Source organism: Alternaria infectoria, assembly GCF_024043175.1.
Source record: "Alternaria infectoria strain BMP 0036 chromosome Unknown scaffold_3, whole genome shotgun sequence".
Taxonomy (NCBI): Eukaryota; Fungi; Ascomycota; class Dothideomycetes; order Pleosporales; family Pleosporaceae; genus Alternaria; species Alternaria infectoria.
In genome coordinates this window covers 1043215-1065825 of record NW_026250692.1, presented here as the reverse complement: position 1 = coordinate 1065825, position 22611 = coordinate 1043215, and the positions used below count along the sequence as shown (strand labels likewise).

At 55.2% G+C, this 22611-nt stretch overlaps 8 protein-coding genes across 8 annotated transcripts; 3 read left to right on the top strand and 5 right to left on the bottom strand.

Annotated features, from left to right (window-relative positions):
• Positions 1 to 908: 908 nt before the first annotated feature.
• Positions 909 to 3242, top strand: J4E92_002583 (uncharacterized protein; the record flags this gene model as incomplete). Its single annotated transcript, XM_051493986.1, has 7 exons — positions 909 to 1263; positions 1313 to 1350; positions 1438 to 1551; positions 1599 to 1633; positions 1683 to 2340; positions 2390 to 3151; positions 3201 to 3242. The coding sequence occupies 7 exons, from the start codon at positions 909 to 911 to the stop codon at positions 3240 to 3242; spliced, it is 2004 nt and encodes a 667-aa protein (XP_051355665.1).
• A 253-nt stretch (positions 3243 to 3495) lies between these two features.
• On the bottom strand, positions 3496 to 3976 carry J4E92_002582 (uncharacterized protein; the record flags this gene model as incomplete). The annotated part of the gene is made up of 3 exons (XM_051493985.1): positions 3496 to 3739; positions 3816 to 3896; positions 3948 to 3976. 3 exons carry the CDS (start codon positions 3974 to 3976, stop codon positions 3496 to 3498), a joined length of 354 nt encoding a protein of 117 aa, XP_051355664.1.
• Positions 3977 to 5625: 1649 nt separating this feature from the next.
• Positions 5626 to 8964, top strand: J4E92_002581 (uncharacterized protein; the record flags this gene model as incomplete). Its single annotated transcript, XM_051493984.1, has 9 exons — positions 5626 to 5642; positions 5695 to 5788; positions 5841 to 6243; positions 6291 to 6700; positions 6751 to 7120; positions 7173 to 7550; positions 7931 to 8223; positions 8278 to 8640; positions 8692 to 8964. 9 exons carry the CDS (start codon positions 5626 to 5628, stop codon positions 8962 to 8964), a joined length of 2601 nt encoding a protein of 866 aa, XP_051355663.1.
• Positions 8965 to 9783: 819 nt separating this feature from the next.
• On the bottom strand, positions 9784 to 11076 carry J4E92_002580 (uncharacterized protein; the record flags this gene model as incomplete). The annotated part of the gene is made up of 1 exon (XM_051493983.1): positions 9784 to 11076. The coding sequence occupies one exon, from the start codon at positions 11074 to 11076 to the stop codon at positions 9784 to 9786; it is 1293 nt and encodes a 430-aa protein (XP_051355662.1).
• A 385-nt stretch (positions 11077 to 11461) lies between these two features.
• On the bottom strand, positions 11462 to 12425 carry J4E92_002579 (uncharacterized protein; the record flags this gene model as incomplete). Its single annotated transcript, XM_051493982.1, has 2 exons — positions 11462 to 11862; positions 11918 to 12425. 2 exons carry the CDS (start codon positions 12423 to 12425, stop codon positions 11462 to 11464), a joined length of 909 nt encoding a protein of 302 aa, XP_051355661.1.
• Positions 12426 to 12935: 510 nt separating this feature from the next.
• J4E92_002578 (uncharacterized protein) lies at positions 12936 to 13881 on the bottom strand (the record flags this gene model as incomplete). Its single annotated transcript, XM_051493981.1, has 2 exons — positions 12936 to 13686; positions 13745 to 13881. The coding sequence occupies 2 exons, from the start codon at positions 13879 to 13881 to the stop codon at positions 12936 to 12938; spliced, it is 888 nt and encodes a 295-aa protein (XP_051355660.1).
• A 1193-nt stretch (positions 13882 to 15074) lies between these two features.
• J4E92_002577 (uncharacterized protein) lies at positions 15075 to 16914 on the bottom strand (the record flags this gene model as incomplete). The annotated part of the gene is made up of 5 exons (XM_051493980.1): positions 15075 to 15199; positions 15251 to 16185; positions 16232 to 16316; positions 16366 to 16562; positions 16643 to 16914. 5 exons carry the CDS (start codon positions 16912 to 16914, stop codon positions 15075 to 15077), a joined length of 1614 nt encoding a protein of 537 aa, XP_051355659.1.
• Positions 16915 to 17878: 964 nt separating this feature from the next.
• J4E92_002576 (uncharacterized protein) lies at positions 17879 to 21991 on the top strand (the record flags this gene model as incomplete). The annotated part of the gene is made up of 6 exons (XM_051493979.1): positions 17879 to 18092; positions 18141 to 18227; positions 18364 to 18471; positions 18519 to 18774; positions 18821 to 19337; positions 20288 to 21991. The coding sequence occupies 6 exons, from the start codon at positions 17879 to 17881 to the stop codon at positions 21989 to 21991; spliced, it is 2886 nt and encodes a 961-aa protein (XP_051355658.1).
• Positions 21992 to 22611: the final 620 nt, after the last annotated feature.

Here is a 22611-nt window from a genome sequence, read left to right as displayed (position 1 = left end):
CGCCGGCGGTGGTTGTGGTGACTGGGAGGTGCGATCGATAGTCGAGACGACGGCAATCGAGGCGGCTGGTGCACGGGCCGCCTCCCCACAAATGATCGCTGGAAGGGTAGCGTCAACCATCGACGCGACGTGCTTTTCCTGCTCACATGTCGGCGAGCAGACCTACACCAACCTATCCTCTCTGATCGGCGCGTTCTTGTTGAATGCACTGCTTCCGAGTCCAATTGGATTAGACACCACTGCGATCACGAGTAACGCGCTCAGCATTAGCTCTCGGAGCTTGCCTGCCTGGACTGCGTAGCATCGCGTCCATCGGTTACCATCATATTGCCAGCCGGGATAGTGGCGAAACGGTGGCATTGGCTTACTTGCAGTCGAGGGCCACATGCGTTTCTTTTCTGCAATCAATTGCAGCACGACACGGGACAGGATGCGGTGTATCTGTCGTGCCTTCTGCCAGGCAACGCTCAGATGCTTGAGTGGCTGCCGCATCATCCATGTAGCAACTCAGGGTGGGGGCGTCGTATAGCGCACGGTAGTCAGTTTATCTCAGCTTTCAAAGGTCAATAGTCGCTGTAGGGCGAGCGGCACTTCAGAACGATCAGCGGCTGCTATTAGCGGCGGGACTACTCCCAGCCCACCACCTGCGACATCGACGCGTCGATAGGCGAGCTTTGTTACAAGCCGCATTAGCAATGGCGATCAGTATCTTAATGTGGCTTGATACGCTTGGAAGCTCTGGAGACAGACCAGACGGGGAGCACGCGTCAGTTGTGTTAGGCTTTTGTAGCCGATCCCCGCGTTGATAGAGATTACTTGGCTACTTGACACTTCGCGACTGCTTCGTTCTGACGACCAAGCTGGCTTCCTATCAAGGTGCTCTTCCTCTTCAAGCCCCACGTCTCAACATGGCGCGCAAGAACTCAGAGCAGTCACGTCTACCGAGCGTTTCGCCTCAGGTATCCGCACAACCACCTAACAACAACCCTATGGATTACGGAGCCGTGTCACGACGTCCGAACCATGTGACCAAGAAGTTTGTCCTGTGCTTCGATGGTACAGGCAACAAATTCTCAGGCACAGACTCCGACAGCAACATCCTCAAAATCTATCGCATGCTCGATCGCAATGGGGATGATCAGTTCCATTACTACCAGCCCGGAATCGGTACATATGTTACGAAAGCTAATGGATCCATGACCCGAACAGGTCGATGGGAAAAGTTCCAGTCATGGTACGCAAAGGCAAAAGATAGCGCAATAGGTACGTTCGGCGCGGCTCGTTGTGATGCATGGGATCTGATCTGGCGTAGGAACTTCATTCGATCAGCATGTCATGGCGGGATACAAGGTAAGCCATCCCAGGAGGTAGCTCTATCCTCAGCTTAGTGGCTAGAGGACGGAACCCGGTCGCAGCTGGCTGACATGGACTGGACAGTTCCTAATGCGATACTATACACCTGGCGATGATATCTTCTTCTTCGGCTTCTCGCGTGGTGCATATACCGCTCGCTTCCTCGCAGAGATGCTTGATCACGTTGGTCTCCTCTCTGTAAGCAACTGCCCAATATCTGTCAGGCGATTTCTAATTGTCGACAGGCTGGAAACGAAGAGATGTGTCAATTCGCATGGAAGTGAGTATAGCATGTAGCATGCATGAACTCTACACTAACGCAATCTCAGAACATTCCAGAAATGGCAATGTAGATTACCGGACGAAAAAGGCGGCAAAGATCGCAAGCCAGGCGAGAAATCTGAGAAGCTAAAGCTTCTGGAATTCATGTGCGCGTTTCGCGAGACGTTCAGCCGCCCCGTCAAACCCATTCGGTTTCTGGGCCTCTTCGATACAGTCAATTCCGTGCCTGCTTTCGAGAACGCCTGGATGCAACGTAGCAGATTCCCCTACACCGCAAGAAGCAGCGCCCACGTAATACGACACGCAGTATCCATCGATGAACGACGCGCAAAGTTCAGACAAGATCTCATCTCTCAAGAGAAGCCCGACCGGTCAATGTTGTACAAGCATCGCCACAGACACCGGCAGCACATGAAGGATCTGATCCATGGTGATCATGAAGACCATGACCTAGACGAGAAAGACCACGACGAACAGCAGAGTAGAGGTCGGCGAGATACATTAGCACCACCACCTGAGCGTTACAGAGACCCACATGAGACTTCAGGCGTACGCAGCCGTAGCGCGGACTGCTCCCAGCTTGATGGCGTTCACGGCTCTGCTACTCCTTCAATGCGATCCTATGACGCTGCGGGAACTTTCAACTCTCAAGACGAAGATGGCGAGCAGGATATTCAGGAAGTCTGGTTTCCTGGATGCCATGCAGTAAGTGTGCTCGTCACGGAGGTTCAATTACAATACTAACGTCGTGTAGGACATCGGAGGAGGCTGGCCTCTTGGTGATGACGACGCAGCACTGAGCCACGTAGCCCTGGTGTGGATGGTGCGCGAAGCTCAAAAAGCTGGGCTCGACTTTGACGAAGACAAGCTCGCAGCTCTGAGTTGCTGCCACGAGGAGCCCACAACCAACGTGTCGCGAGCGCAGAACAACATCCCGATGATTGCAATCGATCCTGCGTCGCCCTCACCCGTCATCGCCAATTCGGGCGCGCAATCCGTCGACACAGCTGGCTACACTGACGACGACAACATCCTTTCGCACCATCGCGAACACCCTAACACGCATTTCCACAAACACTTCCACAGCGCTGCGACCAAAGGCCGCATCCACGACGTCCTGCAATTCAACAATGGTGCCAATCGCATGGGCGTCGTTTCTTGGAACATAATGGAGTACCTGCCTTTCCGACGCATGGACTTACAGGAGGATGGGACATGGAAAGCGATCCGATGGCCTTTGCCCAAGGGTGAGACGCGCGACATACCCGCGAATGCCGTCATCCACAGCAGCGTGATTAAGCGTATGCGCGCGGATCCAACCTACCGACCAGGCAATCTGATTGTAGGTGGCGGTGGAAGAGGTGTCAGGCACGCTCCCAAGGACATGGGTATGGGCCAATGGGTCGTTGCGTGCGATGAGGGCCATCATGTAGGCGAGTGCTTCATGCGCAGAAGCCCACCTGAGAGAACAAAGACGGAGGAAATGGAGCAGCCAGCGTGCGTGGGTGGCATGCAAGTAAGTATCACCGATCCGACTACTCGAACTGAGAACTAACGAATCAAAGGGAAACTACTTCGCTGGCCGCAAGAGGTCGACTGCTCTGTAGACCAAGACACTCGTCCTGTGCGCCGCTCCTACCTAGATGTCTTTCAAGCATTGTTTCTAATTTACTCCACTTTTGATACGGCCGTCTTGAAATCCATGTCTCCTGCACAAAATGACGAAGTGACATGTGTTCGTGTCATTGTTGTCACAATATTGGAAGCCTGTGGTTTGACCTCGATACATGCAAATCGCTACTTGTTCCGCCTGTGTCGAGTTCACACCTCTTCCAGCATCATTCCCATTCATGCAAATGCTCAAGCCTTCTGGGCGTCGTGACCCCAGTTTTTCAAGCTCTTGTAGCTCTTGCTATCCGTGTCCTTCTTCGCCTTGTCCTCTTGCGCAAGATGCCTCTTGCAGTATGCTACCACCTTGCGCATGTGGTCAATGTCTTCTTGTTCATACTTGTCCGCGTCCTTCTGCGGATTATTCTGCAGTATAGCAACGATTTTACGACCCGAATCGTGGCCGACTGTCTCGCCGGAGCCGTTGTCTTTGGACCTGTAGGCGTCTTAGAGGGCATGCATGTCATAAGATTCGCAACGTCAGCACTGCATTCGTTGCAGGCAGGGCTTACCAGCCGGCTCCAGCGGATTCATCGCTGCCAAGCCAGTCTTGTAGTTCGTCTGCCGACATGTTGACCAGCTCGTTGAACTCCCTTGCGATGCCGTAAGCACTTTGCTTGCGTTGACGTTCATGGGCCACTTACTCAATCACGGTTTCGTTGTCTTTGACCATTTTGTGATCTACTTGTGAGTCCGGAGGTTGTCTATAGGAAATTTGAGTTTGGTGTACTCCGCAATGTCTTCCCGAGTGTTCTTGTTAGGGGTTCTGGGTTGATGCAGCATTCTCAGTTGGCTCCTGAGTATCGCGACATGATGACATCACCATCGCGTTCCAACGGTGCCTAGAAGGACCAAGGAACGCCGCACGTGACTTGGCAGACCGCGTTGAAGGGCATTGTTTTTGTTCACTCAGACATCGATACATCGAAAGATGCGGGAATGACGACGTTTCAGATCGTACCTGGCATCGGCGCGTTGCCGGCGCAGTGTCTCTTCCCTTCTGCGGTGACAGGATTACTATGTACATCCCACCGGATGCGCTAAACCGCACAGAGCAAGAAGCCGTGAGAGTCAGTTGTCGTGTAAATTACCTAGACACAAGTCATGTTGTAGGGAGAGTTGCGCAAGAAGGTTGCTGTTGTTGGTGCTTGTGTTGTTCCTTCTCCATTTCGTCCCCAGTGCTTACTACCGAGGAGAGGTTTCTCCAGTCTCCGCAACCTCCACACCCCTTCTTCTCCCCAACACGCAGGCTGCCCCTCAAAGCCTTCACATCCACTCCACGACGTGGGAACTGCCGAGATTACGGCCTCACTTTCTCGTCCGATGCGGGTCGGACATGCCAAGGTAATGGAAGGTTCTTAGTGTCTTCCTTGAGCCTCATGTGGGCCGCTCTCGCACCAATCCGTCGCCGCAACCTGGCTTACGTTGCATCCAAACTGGGTCCCTCGCTTTACTTGACCGGAGAGAGACTGCAAGCGATCGGAGATTGCAGTCCAAAACAAGCACAGCGACAAAGCTTGTGCCGGTTCGCGCGGCAATTGTTCAAAGAGTCGGAGGGATGGTCGGAGCACAGGTGTTGAGGCTGCACAGGCCCGGATGGGGTCGTACGCATCTCCATCATCCCCACTGCCGAGAGCGTCTGTCGCATCTTGAAGTGAAGTATCTTCACCGACATGGCCCCGGCCGAAGAATACGCGTCGTCGAGTCGATATCCACAAGTCACGCGACCGTCACCAAGTTTCTGGCGCCGGCTGTGCGGCACAACGGTCCCTGGAGCGCGTCGCTGAGTGCTTTGCGCCTGAATGCGGGGTGCGCATCAGAGGCGTTCACTTTGCACGTTAGGGATCTAGCAGGACGCCTTGTACAACGCCTACCGTCAGATGAGCATGTGAGAGCACGATCCGATCCATGTGTGCTCGAGGCCGTCTATCTCTTGGTGGGCTTCCCGGAACGTCGGGCGGATTTGGCTTGGCTATCGAATCGCGACCTGCTTCCCCACATACACGCCCCTTGTCCCCCAGCGGCTGCGTCGCATTGACAAGCCCACTACTGCAGTTTCAGACCCCCGGATCACTTTTGTTTGGCTGTGGAGGAGGTGAAGCCAAGCTGGTAAGGCCGCTCGCGCGCAATTTCGCGTGACGGCGTGGCGCGTATGACGTAGGAGCCCCGGAGTCGAACGCTCGGCGCGATGCTGGGCATTACCGCATTACGGGACACGGGACTGGAATTGGCATCGATACTTAAGATTCGTCGTGTGCCGAACAAGTAAATCCATCTTGTCTCGCACATCGGTCTTGTCGTGATCGAATCGTTACTACAACCATGGGTCTGGGCAAAGTGTACGTTTGACGCCGTTCGACTATGCATGAATGCTATATTGACTCTGAATAGTTCTGTCCGCGTTCGCGGTGCCGAGTGCGGTATCGAAGCCATCATTCTTGGTGTCATCACATCGATAGGTGGTTTCCTCTTCGGTTACGACACGGTATGCATCTGCCAATCTCTGCCTGTGAATGCGTGTGGCTCACGTAATGCAGGGTCAAATCAGTGGAATCCTCATCTTCAAGGACTTCATCCAGCGTTTTGGACAGGACCAGGGCAATGGCGAGAAAGCATTCGATCCCACGATTTCGTCCCTGCTTGTATCCCTCATGTCCATTGGTACTCTCATCGGCGCGCTCGCTGGTGCTTACACTGCCGACTGGTTTGGTCGTCGCCGCAATCTCTCCATCGGTGTGCTCATATTCGTCATTGGCAACATCATCCAGGTCACAGCGATGAACACCTGGGTCCACATGACTATTGGTCGTATCGTTGCTGGTCTCGGTGTCGGTATTCTCTCTATTGGTGTACCGATGTACCAGTCCGAGGTCTGCCCACGAGAGATTCGTGGTGCCGTCGTCGCATCTTACCAGCTTATGATCACTGTTGGCATCCTGAGTAGGTCTGGCCCAGATGTGTGCTTACAAAGTACTTACTATATGCAGTTTCCAACATTATCAACTTTGGTGTCCGTGACAATCCGGGCCAAGACAGCGATGCCGCCTGGAGAATCGTCATTGGCCTCGGAATCGGCTTCTCGCTCCCTCTTGGCTTCGGTGTACTCTTCACGCCAGAATCGCCCAGATGGTTGGCCGGTAAAGGCCGTTGGGAAGAAGCGCGCATGTCAATGGCTCGTCTCCGAGGCTTGGCACACGACCCCAACCACGAGTTGGTCAACTCGGACTTCAAGGAGATGGAGGATTCCATCAACGAGCAAAAGAGCGCCGGGCAAGGTACTTGGGTGGAATGCTTCACTGGCCAGCCATCCGGTATCCCGCGTCTTGCATACCGTACCCTCGTCGGATGTGCTATCCAATTCTTCCAGCAGTGGACTGGTGTCAACTACTTCTTCTACGTAAGTTCCCTCGAATAACGACCTCACATGCACGCCGCTAATCGTCACAGTATGGCGCGACTATCTTCCAATCCGCAGGCATTGATGATCCTCTCCAAGTTCAACTTATTCTTGGTGCTGTCAACGTGGCCATGACGATCCCCGGGTTGTACCTCATTGAGCGAGTCGGTCGCCGTGTGCCGCTCGTCATTGGCGGTCTCTGGCAAGCTACTTGGCTGCTCATCTTTGCCATCATCGGTGTTGCGCTCCCACCGCAAGACAACCCCACTGCCGGTATCGTCATGATCGTCGCTGCTTGCATGTTCATTGCAAGCTTCGCCGCCACCTGGGGTCCTTTCATTTGGGTAATCATTGGCGAAACTTTCCCGCTCAGAACTCGCGCGAAGCAAGCCTCTTTGGCTACAGCGTTCAACTGGCTCGGTAAGCAACATGCTTTCTTATGCCGACTTCGCTTACTAACGACCATTCTTAGGCAACTTCCTGATCGGTTTCCTCACACCTTACGCTGACGACGGCATCGGATACGCCTTCGGTTTCGTTTTCTTCGCCTGCAACTTCGTCGCCGCCGGTGTCGTTTACTTCTTCGTCTTCGAGACCAAATCGTTGTCTCTTGAGAACGTCGATATCATGTACTCAGACCCGAGCCTATCTGCCAGGACCAGTAAGAAGTGGGTCCCGGCTGGATACATCAGCCGTAACGAACGCGACGACTCATACTGGGAGCGACGCCACAGCGCTGTCGGCGCTACTGGTGCTGTTGGATCTGAGAAGTATGGCGACAAAGATGTCGATACTTCGCCCGAGAGGGGCATGTCAGTGCATCAGGAACACATTGACGAGGAGCGCCGAGGTTAGGGTTTCTCTCGATGCATACTCAGTTCATATCCTGGTATTTGGGACGAAGATGCATTCGCACAGCTCAGTGAACCGCTTCCTTTCAGCATGACGCCGCACTCTACCAAGCGGTATACATAATACACAGACTATCCCATTCAATACAATATCATCTACTGTTTCCAGTGTCCAAGTCTGCTTTGTCTCCTGTTCCGTGTACCTGATGACAAAATGCCGACACAGCCACATCCCTGCTAAATTTAGCGTGCTGCGTGGCGCATTCCACAAACAACGCGTCAGCTCCACGTCTTCTCCCCAGCCACTCTCCGCTTTCACTCACCAGAACAACAAGAACAGCATCTTCATTCCTCTGTACTTTGGCTACTCAGTACCCAGGCTTCCGCTCTGCCCACGCTCAAACACTTCATACCACAGAGACGTACAACTACACCGCCATGCCGCCAGCAGCGTCGCCTCGCAACACCAGCACGCTCGCCAAATTAGCGCGCCGGACCCTGGTCACAGCGGGGCCGGCTGTCGCCTCGCAGGCTTCGCATCACTTTGAGCGCCGCGGGTTGAGTGTAAATCACACCCAAGGGGTTACGCTGGGTGTTATTGCTGCGTATGTTGTCGTTATTGCGTTGTTGTGGAACTTGCCCTATGTACGGTGGGTGTTGTGGCCGTTCAAGGTATGTAGGTAGCGTGGGGCAATGGGAGATGTTGATAGCTGACGAAACCCACAGATGCTCGTCATAGCCTTTCATGAATTCTCTCATGCAATAACATCCTGCTGTACCGGCGGGCGAGTGGAGTCCATCTCCCTTGATCCCCATGAAGGCGGTGTAACGCATATGCGCGGCGGCAAGCAATTCATAACTCTGCCTGCTGGCTACTTGGGCTCCTCATTGATAGGTGCTCTGCTGACCTTTTGTGGCTTCAACATCGTGGCATCCAAAGTAGCGAGTATAGTGCTAGGCGTTTGCTTCTTGCTGACACTATGGTGGGCGAGAAAAGACTGGTTGACTATCGTCACAATTCTTCTCAGCGTAGGGCTACTGGTAGCCTTCTGGTTCATCGAACATGGCGAGGCGTTGAGGTTCATGGTCGTAGGTGTCTTTCCCTGTCCCCTCGAAACGTCCTTGCTAACGCCGCTCCAGCTTTTCATCGGCGTCATGTCTTCTCTCTACAGCGTCTGGGATATCTGTGACGACCTCATTCTCCGTAAGGTCAACTCGTCTGATGCCAGCGTCTTCGCTAAGCGGTATGGCGGTTCGTCGCAATGCTGGGGTGTTATTTGGTCGCTTGTGTCGTTGGTGTTTATGGTATGCGGAATCCTTGCGGGGTTGGCAGCCTTTAAACAGAGCTTCGAACAGCAAGAGAAGGATAGTCAAGACTTTATTCCTACGGTACGGATGATGATGAGGGTGTGATCTGTCGTCCAATAAAAGGCCTTTTCTGGATTGGCGTCTGTAGATTCGGCATGCGTAGTTGGTGATGCTTGATATATCCGTATAGCATTGAGCCTTGCAAAACTCAGATCATTTATCACAGGGGAGTGACATTGACACTCGTAGTTCAAGGGTAACGAGAGTATTTTGCGGCAGTAATGGTTAGCCGAAAAAGTACCTTGGAGCGAATGGAGTTGGCGGATACGTATCCTCATTGACCCGGAAGAAGAAAGTTAAAGGTACAAGTTCCCGGTCATGCCCTGCATGTAGCTCACGACCACCCGTCATGGTAAAAGTAAGGAAGTCGTTACCATCGGAAAGAAAAGGGGTCTCACACTTTTGGTCCGCGGCGTCACCAAATCCAATCTCCAACGTGCTCATTCCTACATGCGTCTCTACCACCATCTCACTCGCCTCCAAAGAATCCACCAAACTGCAGTTCCAGAGCCCGCTTCATCCGCTCAAGTACAACCCTGTTTGCAAGATGAAGAGGAGATTGTGTTGGTGATTTGCAGGAGATGGACAAAGTTAAGGTAACGTCGGGAAGTCTAGATACCCACGCAAGTCTTGATCGAAGTGAAGGTGAGAAGAGGGTAAGTTCAGAACGGTTACACTATTCTGATACCAAGATGTCGCCGAATGGAGCTGCTGCTTATAAGTGCTCGTACATCGAAGAATGTGTAGCGCTTACTGCGGTTGGTCACGGGAGGTGGCTGGCGAAAGGGAAGAGTGAGGCTAAAAAGAGTGTCGACACGTTTACATGTGATTAGATGAAGATCCATATAGATTGCAATATCTCCCCTAACGCAATCCCACCCCCTTCACACTTTCGAAAAGCGCCTCCTCTCTAACGAGCACGGCGCGATTCAAATCCTTCTTTTGCACGCTCGGGATGCCGCTCAAATGCAATGTCAACTCGAGCTCACCCACCAGACTCTTGAGCACATGCTCCACGCCTTTCTCTCCTCCAAGCGCCAGACCATACACATACGGCCTACCAATCAGCACGCAGTCGGCTCCTAGCGCCATGGCCTTGGCAATGTCAGCACCCGATTGTATCCCACTGTCGAAGAAAATGGTCAACCTATCCCCAACGGCATCAACAATATGTGGCAGCACGCCCAACGACGAGTTCCCTCCATCGAGCTGCCTGCCTCCATGGTTACTCACAACGACGCCCTGCACGCCAATTTCCACCGCCTTCCTCGCATCAGCCAAGCTCTGAATGCCCTTGAGCACAATCGGCCCATGCCAGTGTTTCTGGAGAAACTCGACATCCTCCCAACTATGGCTCTCGCCCGGGAAGATCGTCCTCATCCATTCTGGCGCCGCAGCCTCCATCTTTCGTTCTACATCCACGCCATGTCTCGCTTTGAACTGTTTCCGGAACACAGGATCCGTCATGCCAAGTTCTACGCCTGTGCGGTCGGCGCGCATGAAGGGGTTGTACCCGTTGTCCATGTCTTCGGGTCTCCACCCGAGGATGTACGTATCTAGAGTTACAAACAGAGCTGTAAAGCCGGCGTTCTTTGCGCGTTCAAGTAGCGAAATGGTGATGTCGTCGTGTTCGCGTGACGGCCAGTAGAGTTGGTACCAGCGTTGACTGTTGGGGCCGTTGGCTGCGGCAGTATCTTCTATACTCGTACTACTTGCCGTACTTAGGATGTACGGGATGGCTTCTTTGGCTGCTGCTTTTGCAGCCGCGACCTCGCCTTCTGGGTTGAAGATTTTGAGTACACCGACAGGCGCCATGGCGATGGGTGCTACCATCTTCTGCCCAAAGATTTCGGATGTCAGGTCAGGGAAGCCGTCGTACCTGACTAGGCGGTTGGGTACAATCGAAAATCTTCTAAAGGCACTGCGGTTCTTGTCTGTGGTCTCCCGTACGCCGGCGGATCCGTATACGTAGCCTTTTGAGTCGGCTGACATGCGACTGCAGGCCAGCTCTTCCCATTTGTCAGCCTGGAAGGTGAGCGGTGGGCGTTCAAAGTCCAGTCCGCGCGTATATGTCTGCATTTCGTAGTCGACGGCATCTTGCTCTGGCTTGCGAGTTTGGAACTTGGGATGGTGTTGGGTCGCTGTAGGTTCGGACATGGTGGCTTTGGGTCTCTAACGGGTTGAAGTGAGGATTGAAGTTGAAAGTCGCGAAGAAACCTTCCGAGGGATGGCGTATGGCTAATGCACGTCACACCATGGCAGCTTCGCGGATACTTTCGGAAACGACGCAGTGACGTCACGCGCTGTCATGGCAAAGCACCTAGGTATGCCTAAGCATGCTGACAGATGGAGTACTTGCGGACACAGGTCCGTGTGGTGATGCATTTCTACCCGTCTAATAAAGTGCCTCTATGTGTCGGCTCCGTGATGGCAGCCTGCGCAAAACATGCAGCCTCGGCCTGTGAAGAAAGGCGGGCATCCCAAACTCCATCCATGCAAATGACGACCATGGCAGTACAACAAGCAAGGCTACGTGGGACGTCTAGACAGCGACACAGCCGCCGTCAATCTTCAGGTGGCCGCCGGTCATGAACTTGCTGTCTTCGCTGACGAGGAAAGCGACGACGCTGGCCACGTCGTCGGGGCTGCTGAAGCGGTCGAGGGCAGTCTCCTCCTTGAGCTCGGCCAGCTTCTCCTTGCTCCAGCCGTCCTTGTAGCCGGGGGTCTGGATGATGCTGGTGTGGATGGTGTTGACGCGGATGTTGAGGGGGCCGAGCTCCTCGGCAGCGGTGAGGGCAATGCCGCGCAGGGCGAACTTGCTGGCGCTGTACGAGATGAGGTTGGGGAAGCCGCGCAGGCCGGCGATGGAGGAGCGGATGATGATGGAGCCGCCGGCGGCCGTCGTCTGCATGGCGGTGGCGGCGTACTTAACGCCGAGGAAAGCTGGCAGTGGTCAGCGGGTCACGTGGTGGGGTCACGTGTGGTCACGTGGGCGTACCGGACTTGGCGTTGATGGTCATGATGCGGTCAAAGTCGTCCTCGGTCACGTCGAAGATGCTCTTGGACTCGCCGCGGTGGCAGCAGTTGAGCAGGGCGGCGTCGAGCCTCTCGAAGCGCTGGACGACCTTCTTGGCGCAGGCCTCGACGTCGGGCTCCTTGGTGGCGTCGGCGACGATGGTCAGCAGGCGCGACTCGATGGGGATGCCCGTGGGGATGGCGGCCTTGAGCACGGGCACGGCCACCTCGAGGGCCGTCTGGTCGATGTCGATGAGGGCGACGTTGCAGCCCTCGATGAGCAGGCGGCCGGCCGACTCGACGCCCACCTTGCCGCCGCCGCCCGTGATCATGACGACCTTGCCCTCGAGGCGCTGGATGGGCAGCGGGCGCGTCAGGTTGGTCGACGTGGGCGCGCGCTCCATGCCCGGCCGCGGGGGCTTGTTGAGGTTGAGCGTCGAGATGGCGGCGCCGGGCGTGCGCAGGCTCTCGGTCGTGTTGGCGCGCTGCATCGTGTGTGTCGGCGTCGTCGGCGTCGTCGTCGTCGGCGTGCTGGGGAGCGTCCGCGATGCTATTTCTACGTGCGGTGCTCCCTCTCACCGGACCCGTCGTCTCCCTCAAGATGACGTAGCGCCGGGGTTCCCTAGGCGAAATCTTTTCTGCAGCCCGCGCTGATCAAACCCGTCCGTTGAGCCTCCTGCTGGCGGCCGGACCCACCGCCCCGCCCTGGCAGCCAATGCCGCCCGCCGCCGCCATCACTTATCGCACCCCATGCGCACCGCGGTGGGTGCGGTGGGCAAGACACCTGTCGCGCAATCTGCGCCGTTCCACCACTCAGTGACGCCCGCCGCCGCCTCCCCCAGGTGTTCGAACACGGCGGTCAAGCACTGCGCTATACTGCCAAAGCGGCAGGTAGTCCGGATCCATTCGTCAAGCTACTGCCCCGTTGCGCCCGGCTAACGCGGAACTTAGGTACATGGACACGTTGACATCCCCTTGCTCTCCCACAACCTCGCACTCACTCACCAGTCCAGGAAGTAGTCGATGCCGTCCGCCAGAGCTGCCGCGCCTACTGCCGCGTGGTCACTGAACGGGTACTCGTGGATGCTGACATCCCTCAACGCCGGGCTGCCCTCCAGCCTGCTGTACAGCTTCTGGCTCAGATCCGTCATGCGCTGCGGCACGAGGATGCTCTGCCTGAACGCAAACTCCGCGTCCGTCTCCGTCCGTCGCTTCACCAGCTTCTGTTCGAGCGCGCCGTAGCTTATCTGGAAAGCAGGCTTGGTCGCGTTGGCCGTGTCGCTGGCCGAAGGCGACGCCAGCGGTGCGAGGAAGTCCGTGTTGTTGAAGACGTAGTCGTCGTTGAAGAAGAGGGCCGGAGAAGCACTGAGGAACGTATCGAAGAGATCAGGCCGTACCGTGAGCGCATACAGGACGAAGAGGCCGCCAAAGGAGTGGCCGTAGAGTGCGTCGCGGTCAAACTCAGCTTTCGGGAAAGCCGTCTCCTGAACCCATGGCCGGAGAGCGTTGTCGATGAACTCGATGAACTCATCCGCATTGGACTGCACGCCAGGCACCGCAGGTAAGGGGCAGTCATCGCAGACTGGAGGCTGGAAGTCGTAGCTCCGCTGCGTGCTGTATGGTGAATCTTCGATGGTCTCCGGGTAGCCTATGCTGACGACAATGCAGTCGGGCATGTTGAACTCGACGGGACGGCGGCGGCGGAAGGCTTCTGTGGCAGTCATACCCAGAGCATTGCCGTCCAGGACATACCTAGTAGCCGTGTCAGTCCGAATCCCCGTGGCGCCGCTGTCGCTGCCTGTGTCCTTACATTGTCTCCACAGTCGACGTCTCCTCCTGTGAGGTCCAGTTCAGCGGCCATGCCAGCTGAATCTGGTATTCCCAAGATCCGTTCTTCGCACTCCAGAACCCTAGGTTGGGCAACACATTGGTAGGAAACTCGGTCATGAGTGGCGTGAACTGCCAGGCACCCAGTGAACTCATCCTCGCGGTTGTAAAGACGGTCCGTTTCGCGTACTGTTCAAATGCAGGGCAGACTACCTTCCAGCCGGAAAGCCGTTGGCTTTAGTACCTGACAACTACCAGAGTAGTCGTCCTAGAAGTATAGACCCAAGGCGCGGGGTGCCAGCCCGTGTTCTATGCACACATCACGCCGCAATCGCAAGGGTCCCGCACTAACTTTGCTGTGGTGGGTTAGCATGGACGCGGCATGGCATTCTAGTCTCGGTACCTGTACTCTGACATCCCAGCGCCTTATTGGGACATGTATATATTGCCAAGACGGGGGATAATCCTTGTTGTCTCCCGTCTCTGCAGTCTGTTCGCCTTTCATGATGATATCAACGTGACTGGACATCTTGTGACACGGGTCGTCGTATAGGATCTCGATCTGCTCAGGCGTCCGCTGCTACAGTCTCAAATTAGTGCGATGGAATTGCGAGTCAAGCAGCTATCCAAGTGGAGGAGGCGGGTCAGAAGAGTTCGTCTGCGTTCTGGCTCTTGAAGAACGGCGGTTGCATGCGCGCAGCCGACGAGCCTCAAGCCTACTCGACGGAACTATCGAACGGCAAACCTGGCTACATCGCGTCAATGCAGAAGTCGTGATCAGGTCGCGATACGCGATGAATTCATTCGGGGGGATGTCTCCGGTGCAGCTAGGTGCGCTACATCCACGTGCTCCTACCATCGCAGATGCAGCCGCTGTCACAATCACCTCGGCAGTCCAATCGAATGACCGGGATATCGATCTGATATAACCGTTGCGGTGGGTTGTCCTTCGTCGGCGTTCTTACAAACAGTCGGTTGGCGCAGTCCTGGCTCACGACAAAGTTCGTTGGTTGGCGTCAGCGCATCGGGCCGTAACCATAAACGTTAACGCCATCCGAACGAGGCAGGTCCTGGGGACCCAAGTGCCGGGAACACAACCTCTTCTGACACAGACTCAACGCCGGGTTCAACGGCGAGTCATCCAAGATTTGGATTTGTGATCTTATGCGACCAATTACGAGAGGATGCAGCGATGCGAATCGCATGAACGCAGACGACGATAGTTAGAACAAAGCGATGACAAACGTCACAAAGGTGTTGCTGAATAACATGCTGTAAGGGTGTCTACTTAATACAAATGTAACCATCTTTCTTTAAAAAGCACCTCGTCCAGGCAGCGGATCGTTTTCCGCGGGGCAAGATGCGTCATAGATTGTCGGATTGACAAACTTGGGCATAGGGTCGTTGTTATAAGCCAGCTCGACGAGTGTAGCATTGCCTTTGCACGTGTTAGCGTAGAAACAGGCGTTCGGGTGTTCCCAGTGCTTACCGGAGTTGTACATCGGCCATCCGTACTTGGTCAACCCCTCCTGCGAATCACGGGCAAACGCAGCCCAGGCGCCCTGGACATGCTTCATATACTGGTTCTCAGCAGGAGAATTGGGCAGGCCAGAGATGTCTTGAGCGGTACCGAAGACCAGGCCTAGGTCAGAGCCGTGGTAGGCCGCGCTTCCTCGAGGTCCGAGGCCTGCGCTGCCGTTGTAGAGGCGAAGGTTGTCCCAATCTCCGTGGTATCTGTATCGCCAGGTCGGTACGTCGTACTGCGCCCTGTATGCAGCGGACAAGGAGGATGGGCATGTGAAGCCACGCTGGGTGAACAGATCCCATTGCGCATTGGTAAAGTTCAGCTTGGCCGCCCACCCTGAAATGCGATACCAGCCGTCTTCGTGGTCAGCATTGCCGACCAAAAGCGGAATCTTGGCGAAGGAACCGTCCGCTGAGAGTTGCTGATAATCCGCAAAAACCGTCATGTTGTCGACGGTTGGATGGAAGGTCGCTTGAGTCAGACCGACGCTGGGAAGACCAGGAACCTTTGCCGAGGCAGCCAGAAGAGCAGACATGTTTGCAGAACGTACGCAAGATACGACAGCGGCAGAGTCATTGGCAGCACCCCCACAACCGATGGTCTGGGATACATTGTACCAGATAGACTGCGAGTACTCGACTGTGTTGGGAACGAAGCTCAGTGAGGTTCCAGACATGGGGATGAGACCCGACACAATCGGGTCGTTCTTCCAGGCGTATGCCCAGTAGTCGACAGCGGCGCCACCTGCACTTTGTCCAAAGATGACGATGCGCGAAGGGTCGCCTCCAAAGCCAGCGATGTTATCGCGCACCCATTCGACAGCGCTACGGTGGTCGCGCAGGGCCGCGTTCTTCTCAACACCAGGAGCACCAGCGAAGCCGAAGATGCCCAATCGGTAACTGACCCAGTCAGTAGGTGTAGGGTCGACCACAGCGGGTGTCTTACTTGAATGTCACAACGACGACATCCTCAGCGTCGGCCAGATACTGCCCGTTGTAGAAGGGAGAGTGAGGGCCGGGGATCTGGAAACCTAGCGTGGCTGTTAGAAGTCATCCATGACAGCCGAAGGGACCACGTACGTCCTCCGTGAAGAAACACCAGCACTGGTTTCTTTGCATCGGCATCACCAGCACTCGCCGTCCAGACATTGAGCTTCAAGCAGTCCTCGGACACCGAATTGTTGTTCTGAGCTGCGAAGTTCTTCCACACACGCAAGCCGGATGGCTGTGTGAAGTTGGGGAAAGCTGATACTGGCGGCTTAACAGCAGGGCAGTCACTGTAAAGTCATTAGACGTATCCTACATGTTCGAACTCTCAACATACGGAGACTACAGTCTGTCAGTGATTGAGCACTACCCAGTGATGTCGTGATTACTGACCCACTCGGATGCCTCGAAAACGGTTCCTTTGGGCGCGTCGAACTTCTTCGGCGCAGCAAATCTCAGTTCGCCGACTGGCGCTTCTGCATATCGAATGCCCAAGAATTCAGTCACACGTGTCTTGTTAGACGATGGGTGACCGATCAAGGTACCGCTCGACGTCTCGATGTTGGAGCCATTCTTCGGCGCTGCGACGGCCGAACCGAATAGCGAAGCTACAGCTGCAGCGGTAAGGAGGAGGTGTTGCATAATTTCAATTCGAAACAGCAACTACCATGCGCTCGACGGAATAACTTCAAACAGCTGGAGGGCGGCCAGCTGACTTTATTGGAGCGAGATGTAAATCACGGCTCGGTGGCAAGCTGTTAGCTCCACGTTCCTGCGTGGCCAGCCGTCGACGATGGGACAACAGGGCTGCAACCAGACAAAGCTCCGACCAGGCAAAGTCCCGAGGCAGATGGCAGTGTTGCGAAGGACTCATGCCGAGTGCGCGCGGTCTTACGCCGGCGTCAAAAGCTTCGACGTTGTCAGACAGGACGGGTACGCACGAGGCTTCATCTCGGCTGCAGCCCTAGCAAGGACAACACTAGTCCCAATGCGCTACCCGTCTCCCAGTCGCCCGGAACCTTTCGATCTGGCGGACCTCTCCATCGTCGTGACATACGACCCCGAACACTTGGGATATTGATGCTGTTCGTTCCGCTCAAGCCTTTGCTTTTTCAATACAACTCAAGACCCAAACCTGACGGGCGTAGGCGATGAGTGCGATTTGCCTACATCCGGCACAATTCCGGGCACCGCTGATCGCCATCTGATGTCACCCACCCATACCTGTTCAGTACACTGCACCGAGCCGATTGGCAGTCAGCCCTGGCATTCACGGCAAACGCCTGGACCGTAGCAGGGAAAACCCTGAGCGCGCACGGCATTGTAGAGATCGACATGTGTGGTCCCCGAAGATTGGTACACCAGATCCAATCGCGTCGGATACGAATGCAGAGAAATTCGCCGTCAAAGCATTCCCGTGATGCCCCCACGGAAGGGTCATCAGCCGCTGCACACCCTATACCCTGCATCGCCGTATCTTCAGGGCCGGGTACCTGGAAAGTCCCATGCTGCACGAGGCCCATTAATGATTATACCGTAGGCTCCCGCTGTTCGTGGGTCATCCACAGGACTTGCTCTCCAAAACTTGAGTGTACCCTCATGCGACATGGCTCCCAACGTCGGCCTTGGAACTCAAGGCTCAGTTGAGCGTGGATGGGGCCTCTGGCTCACCAGCGTCTTAGCCGTCATTGTCGCGGGTCTCTTTGTCGCCGGACGCCTTGCACAGCGATTGACCAAGCGAAGTGGTCTAGGAATGGACGACTACATGATCGTCGCTGCCTTGATATCATCGGTCGTGCTCTCTGTAACAGAGTGTCAAGGTTAGTGGACTCGCATCACCTCAAGGGACACTCGTTAAATTCGAACAGCGGTAGTCTATGGCTACGGAAGACCATGGAAATCCTTACCCGCCGATTCCCGCATCATCGCTCGCCAATGGTTCTACGGAGCAAACAGTAAGTAGATTCTCAACGACCGTACAATCCTTCTGGACAGCATGGAGTGCTCCAGGAGCCCGGCCTGAATGGCTACGAAAGGACATTTAGTGAAGATGGTGCAGAGTGTCACTACGAAGCTTACTGACCGTTGCAGTCGTCTACAAAGTCGTTCTGATGTTCAACAAGATCTCTGTAGTTTGTCTTTACTACCGAATCTTCGCCATAACCACCAAGTCGTTCCGTATTGCTTGTCACATCATGAGTAAGTGCTCTGACATGACACCAGTTCATCGACTGACTTTGGTGTAGACGCTTGGATCATCATCACCGGCTTCGCATTCACTATCGCGACCGTGTTCCAATGCACACCAATCGCGGCCTTCTGGGACAGGACCATACCCGGTGCCCGGTGTTTTAAGAATGAACCCTGGTGGATCTCCTATGCGACGGTTCAAATCACGACCGACTTTATGCTGCTTGCGATGCCTTTTCGGCAGATCTTGAGTCTTTCTATGGGACGGGCTGAAAAGCTGGGCGTGGCGCTTGTGTTTGGCACTGGAGGCTTGTACGTGTCTGAGAGTTCCGTCAAAGGCCCATTGCTAACCTGCTAGTGTCACTTTCGCGTCTATATATCGTGCCACCACAATCGCACGATCCGCAAACAACCCCGATCCAACCTGGGGTCCCGTACCCGCGACAATATGGTCGGTGATAGAAGCAAATGCGGGTATCGTATGTGCTTGCCTTCCTATGCTGCGCGCTCCATTCGTTCGCTTTTTCGGGCCACTTTTCGGCTCGGGCATAGGGACCAAGAACACTACGAAGCGTCAATCGTATCCCATGGGCTGGAAGAGCAACCATGGGCCGGCTGGAACCGGCAACAAGAGCAACGTGTCTGGCAAAAGTGCCTCTGAGCGAGAGAGCGAAGATGATGCACTGCCAGCGAGTAGGCTGGGCGAGCTTGATCGCCGGGGCAGTGGTATATTTGTCACGAACGAGTTCAGTATTGAGCGCAACGAGCTACAAAAGCAAGAGACGGACACAAGGTCGTGCGACCAAGACGGCGATACGAATACGGCGGTGAGCGTCAATGAAGAGAAGCCGGGGGGGAAGAGCCCATTCTACCATGTTTGAGATGACCACGCTACTTGTTCGCGCCCAGCGCGGCTGTGTTAGAGCTGGCTCTTCATCAGATACTGCAAATGCCGTCAAACAGACAGGCTGAGCGTTTTCGCCGATGTGCGCAGCCTGATCGTCAGCTCTCCCAATGGAGACAACTTAGTGTGTGTGCGTTTTCGGTCCTATCTAGACGGCCGCTAGCGAAAGCGACGCGCGATTTTCAATGGCCAATTCAGCAACCGCTTGCCTACTGACAGCCGGTCTACTCACATGGCCTCTTGACGAAACATGGCGCGGATGCTGGTTTCCATGCGTCTTCCACGCACACGGTGGTGCAGATGGCTGCCGAGCGTCGCGATCGTTTCCTACCGTCGGGGCGACAAAGGAGGATGAGGTCAGGTACGACTGGACAGCCCGCGCGGCCTTGGTAGTGTTACGACGTCTTCCTGGCCCTCCCAGAAACCTAGAGAGCTAGATAGCAGATGCAATGCAACGCACACTAGATCCCAGACACTTCGCGCGCCAGCAAGCAACAGTTTCCGCGTCGTGTTGCCGCAGAGAACCAGATAAGCACCCAAGATGGCTGCACGATCTAGATCGCGAGCCGCAGCAGAAGAGTGAAAATTTGGCAGCCGAATCTGCGGTCGCACGTTGACTCCCAACAAAGAGAGGCCGAGCAGTGCGGCATTTATCTAGCCCTGGCAGCGTGTGGCGTCGAAGACACACGAGTGCAGCAGGCAAAGGCGTGGCATGGACTGTCGCAATGCTTGGTTGCGGACAGCGGGCGTGTTCGCGAATGAAGAGCGTGCAGCGAAAGCCAAGACAGGACAGAGGCTTGCCGATCGGTGCCCCGCTTCCTCTGCGCCACAGCTGATATTGGTCTCTCCCCCAGACGTCATGCGCACATGCAGTGAATATCGACTTGACCGCATCCGTGATGTATCCTGATTTTCCTCCAGCTGGCGCGCGCGCTTCTGTGCTCTGCCATCGACATCTCTCGAGCTGAAGCCGCGACGAGCCCCGCCGACATGACGACCAAGAGTACCACCGACTTTGTCGAATCAACCGAGCCTGTCGGAGCCAAGACCAAGGCGCAGGTCCTCACCGACGTCTTCTCTCTCGCGACCCAGTTCAGCACTTGTGTTGAAGCTTTCAACCTCATCCATCCTTCCAAGGACCACGACCATGCGCAGAAGGTTGCGCTTGCCAAGCTCGGCCTTCAGCAGGGCAGGTTGCTGATCTTTGGCGATGCCGTGGGCATCTCTGCGCCGCCCGCGACGATTGCTCGACACATGATCCCTAGCCATCCGGGCATCACGAACCCGGATCCGCATCTGCCAGTCAACTTTGGCGTCCGAGACCCGAGGCTTGACGACGAGGTTATCAATGCAAAGGTGCGCAGGGCCCTGCATGAGATCGCCGGCCGCCCTAGCACTATGTCGCGCGATGAACTGATGAACGTATACGGCCTGAAGAGTCCAAAGACGTTCTCGCGCCTGGAATACCCAGCACTCGACACCAACCGACTGGAAGGCTTCCGCGAGAAGTTTGCCCTCCTCAAGGATCTCCTCGCACAGACGGGCGCGCGGGCGACTCTAAAGCGCAACCTGAGCATGACCACCTCGCATTGGACCGTCAAGGACACCACGCGCTTCAGCGAGTACGTCAAGGTTGTCCGCACCGAAGTCGATGCGCTCATTGATCTCATGGGCGTCAAGGAGCAGGTTGACCGGGGAATCCGATCCGATCTCAAGAGCATGGGCTGGCACCCTGACCTCACAGGGCCAGCAGTGCGGCAAGACTGGGAGAAGCTGCGTCTGATCCGGGAAGCCTGCGTCGTCGATTATCCAGAGTACATCGATGTCATCGACAAAGCCATGTCGTACATCACCGAAGAAGTCAAGGAATCCAATCTCGCTCGAAACCGTGCTGTACTGGGTCTTTCAGAATCCAATGTGGATGCAGCAGGCGCGCGCCGCAAGTCAGACTACGATGTCCGCTCCATTCCGGCTCCTTCGCCAGCCCACGTCGCCGGACTCAAGCCCTCAAAGCCAGAAGCAAAATCCCACATCCAGCTGGCTGCCGAACGTGCCCTGAATCCAAACGCTGGCAAGGAAAAGCGCCCGGGTTGGCTCTCGGCTTTCAAATTCAAGTCGTGGTCCAAGAGCAGCAAAACCGCACACGACAAGCAGCGCTCGAAAAGCGTTCCACATACGCCGACCGTTGACCCCCAGCGCTCCCTCTCAGCAGGCGAGGCCCCAAATCGCACCTCGGAAGACTCCAACACCCTCCAAGCCGTGCGCTCCAAGTCCCTTAGCGCAATCCCCAGCGACAGCACACCACAGCCTCCGCCTTCAAATCTAGACTCTCGCGTCCGCAAGCTCAGTCTAGATCACGGAGATATGGCGGGTATCCCGCCCATCCAGGAGAATGGCGGCGAAGTGACTAGTTTCCCAGCAAGAAGCGGGCTAGCTGAGTTCGACGACGATATGGACAAGAACGCGCTGGTGCAGGTGGACACGGCCAAGAGTGAGGGGAGCAAAGATGAACTGGAGAATGTCAAGACCGTGAATAGTTACATTGATCGGCATGATATGTATCCAGCTATAGGTCGCATTGAAACCAAGGATATCAGGAATGTTGCGCATACGCCGGGTCTTTAAGGTCTGGCGCGTGTGCTTACGAGGCCAGTCTAGCGAGAGACGGGGAGTAATTTGTAATCACTTAGTACATTTTGGTTTCAGAGGAAGAGAAGATATAGTTATAGGGTAACTCAGTGTCAGTCTGTAGATGCTGATTGTGTTCCAGAGCGAGGAGCGCAGTACTTGGTTAGTTTGGTGGTCACGAATGCTTCGCTACAGATTTATCATCATTTCCACGTCGACCGAGTACGGTCAGAGCCAAATCATTCCATTGTTGAGCTCAACCATGATCTCGCTTACCGAGGGCAGCATCCGAAAGTCGACCAAGTTGGATCACAGCCCCACACATCCATAGATTGAGCCTTTTCTGCTTACCGTATACTTGCAGAGATGCTATGTGGAATGCTAAAGAGGCTCACTATAGCCACAACACCATTTACATACCATCCGTGAAGTCAACACCACCAGACATATTCTCATACCAGCCTTGTTCTTTCTTTCCCCACGTGTCTACTCATGAGTACCCGATTGGCAGTTGTTAGGAAGACAGACTACTCGAGCGAACGGCTCTGCATACTCTGGAACGTCTAATGGCGTCACTCGTCAACGCTTACATGCCTTTCGTGAAGACGCTCTACCCA